Raw genomic sequence first — 5,000 nt, 5'->3', positions numbered from 1 at the left:
ATTAAGTTATATTTAGTGACAAGTCATGTCATACCTGCTCCCAGTTGAATTATATATATATATATACGTATATTTATAGTTTTTTTTTTTTTTTTTTTTTTTTTGGGGGGGAGGTTACGTACGTAAGTGCTTAGCTAATGTGCCGTATGATTTATACTATTATTATGTTTTAAATGATACACACATATCCTGGGGGATATGTGTGTTTGTATGAGGTGATATGCTTTATGTATTAGTTAATCTTAAGGTACTTTATATCAAAATTACGTAACCTTCCCTTTTCTTTTTCTTTTTTTTTTTTTTTGATTAGCTAGGGGCCGTGTCTGAGGCGGAAGGGCTGGATTTTAACCTAAGACAGTTTTAAGCCTGGGCCAGTTTATGTGATCTTGAGTTTTCTTGGTTGATTGAGGAGGTGGGGGTATTATGTTGTGTTCTAGGATGTTATGCCATGCTTTACTACTCAGTCTGATTAGTCTTGAGTGTATTGTTTCTATGTTAGCTGTTTTGTGGAGTTGTTCTTGTGTTTCAAGGTATGGTGGTTTGTGTTTTAGTATATTTCTTAATGTTTTGTTTTGTAAGGTTTGCATGGCTTTGATGTTTGTGTGTGTGCTAGTGACTGTGATTATTGGGGGGTATTCCAGTTGTGGTCGTGCTAGTGTTTTGTAAAGTTTTATTTGTGTTTTTGGTGTGAGTCCTCTGAAGCGTCTTAGTCTGTTGAGTGTATGTTTTGTGGTTTGTATTCTGTTTTTGATGTGGTGTTTTATTCCTTGTGTGTTGATGGTGAGGCCTAGGATATGTGCTTGTCTGTTGTATGGTACTATGTTGTTGTTTATTTTTATTGGTGGTGGATTGCGTGGTGAGATGGGTAGTAATTGGAATTTGTTTGTGTTTGTGGATAGTTTCCATTGTTTTTCGTATGTGTTGATTTTAGTGATTTCGTGTTCTGTCTTTCTGGCAAGCATGTGTTTTCCTGTAGTGTTAGGGTATGTGATTATTTGTGTGACGTCGTCTGCGTATTGTATAGTGTAGCTTCCGTGTGAAGGTGGTGGTATGTCTGATGTATATAGGTTAAATAGTGTTGGGGAGAGAACGCTTCCTTGGGGTACTCCGCTTTGGAGAGGGAAGGGTGGTCCTATGTGGTGGTTTATTTTTATTCTTGCTGTTCTGTTGTCTAGGAAGCTACACAGTGTTTTCGTGATGGTGTCTGGAAGTTGTGTTTGTATGATTTTGTATTTAAGGCCTTCGTGCCATACTTTATCGAAGGCCTTAGAGATGTCACGTGAAATTATGTTACATGCGTGTTTGTGTCTTTGTGCGTCTGCAATTGTTTCATAAAGAATGGCGAGTGCTGTATGTGTTCCTTTACCAGGTGTGAATCCGTGTTGGTTAGGGTTGAGCATGTCGTGTTCGTGTAAGTGTGCCATAAGTCTGTTTGTGATTAGTCTTTCGTATATCTTTCCGGGTGTTTCTAGTAGTGATATGGGTCTGTAGTTTTGTATTTGTGTGATGTCTTTGTTTTGTTTCGGTATGAATGTGATGATTGAGTTTTTGAATTTTTGTGGGAAGTATCCTAGGCTAAGTGTTTCGTTGTATATGTCTGTGAGTAGTTGTATTGTTATGTTTGGTAGGTGTGCGAGTATTTGTTTCGTTATGCCTGAATGTCCTGGAGCTTTGTTTTTGGTGTGTTTGATTATGTTTTTAACGTCTTCTAGGTATATGGGTCCTCCGATGTAGTTGTCAGTGTCTAGTCTGTTTAAGTCTATGTTTGTGTAAGTTTGTGTTTGGTGGTGGTGCTGTGTTATGTGTGTGAGTATTTTAGTTTCATGGTTTGTGTCGAATTGCGTGTTTTCTGCTGGTGTGATTTGAAAAATGTTTTGCCATACCTGTCTGAATGCGTCTTCTTTGTCTTTGTCGTCGTGTAGTTTTTCGTTGTTGTGAAGTATGTAGGGTAAAGTGTTAGTCTTAGATCCTTGTAGTCTCTTTATTGTGTTCCAGAAGTCTTTTGGTTGTTTGGGGTTGAATTTAATGTTTGAAATTAGTTTGTTCCATGTTTCTTCATAGTTTCTTTTGTGTTCTTCTAATATCTCTATTTGTAGTTGTTTAATTGTTTGTGATATGTGTGGAGTCCAGTTGTTGTTAGTTATGGCTTTGTTTTTTATGTTATTTGCTTTCCATATTAGTTGTTTTAGTGTTTTAGATGTTTTAGGTGTGGGTAGTTGTTTGTAGTGTATTGTAGGGATGCTCTGTGTGATTGCATTGTTAATTAGTTTGTACCAGTTTTCTATTTTTCCGTCAATGTATTGTGTGTTTTTTGTTTGGATGTTTGTGATGTTTTGTGTTTCTGTGTTGTTGTATTCTTCTGTAGTTGTTTCTAGAATTGTTTTGAATTTCTTCCAATCTGCTTCTTTAAATTGTAGTCTAGGTGGTGTGGGGATAGTGATCGCTGTGGTGGAGAGTGTTAAATGAAGTGGTATGTGGTCTGAAGATGTTATGTCGCCTGGGTGTATTCTGTATGTAAGGTGGTGGTGTCGGTTGGTGAATATCATGTCTGGGTTGCCTGTTCCGTTATGTGTAATGCAAGTTGGGAAGTCTGGACCAAGGAAGGTGAGGTGGTTTTGCGTTATGAGGTGGTGTATGTTTTTTCCTACGTGATTATTGTGTGAATGTTTTAGTGTTTTATGTTTTGCGTTAAAGTCTCCTATGATGTATGTTGGTTGTGGTTTCTGTGTGATTTTCAGTATGTCTTGTGTTGGTAGGTATGGTCTTCGTGGTGGGAGGTATGTAGTGGCAATGATGATGGGTCCTTTGTTTGTGTGTATTTCTATGGCTAACATGTCTTCGTCAAAGTCGTCTATTAATTTGTATTTTATGTTCTGTTTAATGGCTATGGCTATTCCGGCATTGTCTTCGTTGTAAGTGTTTTGTGTGTGTGTGTTGTAATTAAATATTTTGACTGTGTGTTTACCTATCGAGTTGAGTAGAATAATGTCTGGTGTTTGTGTTAAGTAGTGATTGGTAAGTTGGTTTTTCCTATGGAATGACCAGTGTTGTACGTTGTGTTGTATTATGCGTATTGTGTCCATGTGTGTTTGAGTTATTGGCAGTTGACTGTCCAGTGTGGTGTGTCTGATGGTTTATGTTTGCGTATGTCGAAGTAACCTTGTTGTGTCTTGTTGTATCTGGTCTCTGTCAGTCTTTGAATTGGGGCTTTAGTCAAGTCGATTAGTTGTTGTTGAATCATGATGGCTACTGTCTCCTCAGGCATTTCTTTGGTGTATATGTATTTGATCTTGTTCTGTTGTAGGAGTGTGTGTGCGTTTTGGTGGATTTCTTCGTCTGTCATGTTTGTTGTATTGGGTGTTACAATCTGTATTGTTACTGTGTTTTGTTCTGTTTTCTTTGTCTTTGTAGGTTGTTCAGTTTCTGATGTGGTGTGTGGCCTTTTATTTCTGTATTCCTCTGTTTCCATTTCTTCTGTTTGTGGTTGAGTGTGTGTTGTGTTGTTGAGCATGTTTAGTATAGCTGTGGGTTTTATGACAGAAGGTGGGATTACTATTGTGGGGAGTCCATTGGCTTTGTAATATGCGTCAATTGTCTGTTGAAATGTTCCAGGTGTAGCTGCTTCAGATAAGTTAGCGTGAATGATTGCTGTGTTGATTACTGTTACATGTTTTAGGGAGATAGGGTTGGGTGTCGGTGTGGGGGGTGACTGGGTAGCGTTGCTAGTGGCTATGTTTGCGTAAGTGGTGTTGGTGTGTGTGTGTGTTTTTTGCTCTCTATTCTCTTGTAGTTTCTTCTTAATTAAATCTTTTCTGACTTGGCATCTTCTTGCAAAGGTTGGATGGTTTAGGTTGCATGCTATGCATTTCTTTAAAGCATTATGGCAGTTGTTAATCCTATGTTCTTGGGAGCTGCATCCAGAGCAAATTGTGTAAGTGGAAGGTTTAGTGCACTGTTTCAGTGTGTGGTCGTAGGCATAACATCTTGTGCATTGTGGGAGGTGAACATATGTTTCTTGGCTGAGCGAGTGAGGTGGGAAAGACTGGCTGAACATGAGAATGCCGGATTCCAGGCTTTTCTTTACCATAGTTGTCGTTTCCATCTTGATCTTGAGTATAGTGTTTGTGTTGGGTAGTTTTATGACGCTTGTAATCTTCATGTATGTGTTGAGTCGTTCCAGTTCGTTCTTGATCGTGTCTGTGTTCTCTTCGTGTATGTGTCCGTCTACTTGTTTGATGATCAATGTTCGTTTGGCGTCCAGTTCCGGGGGGTCAACAATGTCCAGTCCTTCTTTGGCGAATTCGGTCTTCGTGGTCTTCTTGGCGAGTTCTTCAATAGTTCTATCGTCAGCGATGGCGGTGTGTTGGGTTCCGTTCGTAAATAATTTCTGAATTGGTATTCCGAGCTTGGTTAAGAGTTTCCATATTGAGGTCCGTTTGTTTTGGCCGGCCGAAGGCCGGGTTTCCCGTATATTAATTCTACCCATCGCGCCGAGGCGCGAAGGGTTTTTAGTGCGTGTGTGTGTTGCTGTGTATGAGTGTGTGTTATGTATGGCGGAGAGAAGAAAGAAAAATGACGAGGAAATAGGTTTGGGGGAGGGGGGGGTCTCAAGGGGACGGTCAGTGCTCGCGCAGTCTAATGGCCTAACGGAGGTTAAGGAGAAAGCGCCTCGTTGGCTGGTGCCCTAGTGTCTATCCGCAGCGTATGAAACGCCTTGGCTGCCTAATCGTCGAGCCTATGCCGGTCCGCTGTAGTAGCGGGAAACCGGAACGATGGGGGTTCCCTCCCCACCCAGTCGACTGAGCAAGTTTTATAGACCAGCAAGGGCTATGCTCAGTCGAAAGGGGGGTTATATAGGGCATATACCGTCAGAGCGAGAAGGCTGAGAAATGCCCTTAGCTCGGGTAACGGTTTCAGTCGGCGTTTAACGACGGTCACAGCGGTGTGGGAGGTATTTCGGGAGACGTCCGTACGGTGTGGTGTCCAGGAGCCGAATCCTA

The 5,000-nt window shown here is 40.7% G+C and overlaps 1 protein-coding gene across 1 annotated transcript in view; it reads right to left on the bottom strand.

Moving 5' to 3' along the window:
* LOC143023141 (uncharacterized) overlaps positions 1-4,486 on the bottom strand; it is a 23,026-nt gene extending 18,540 nt beyond the window's left edge. The window contains exon 1 of the mRNA XM_076181654.1: positions 4,085-4,486. Within this exon, the coding sequence (XP_076037769.1) occupies positions 4,085-4,486 (402 nt within the window). The remainder of the gene's footprint in view (positions 1-4,084) is intronic.
* Between the last annotated feature and the right edge of the window lie 514 nt (positions 4,487-5,000).

Source organism: Oratosquilla oratoria, unplaced genomic scaffold, assembly GCF_046742065.1.
Source record: "Oratosquilla oratoria isolate Oo_2021 unplaced genomic scaffold, ASM4674206v1 SCAFFOLD45, whole genome shotgun sequence".
In the NCBI taxonomy this organism is placed as follows: Eukaryota; Metazoa; Arthropoda; class Malacostraca; order Stomatopoda; family Squillidae; genus Oratosquilla; species Oratosquilla oratoria.
This window is presented reverse-complemented; position numbering and strand designations above follow the sequence as displayed.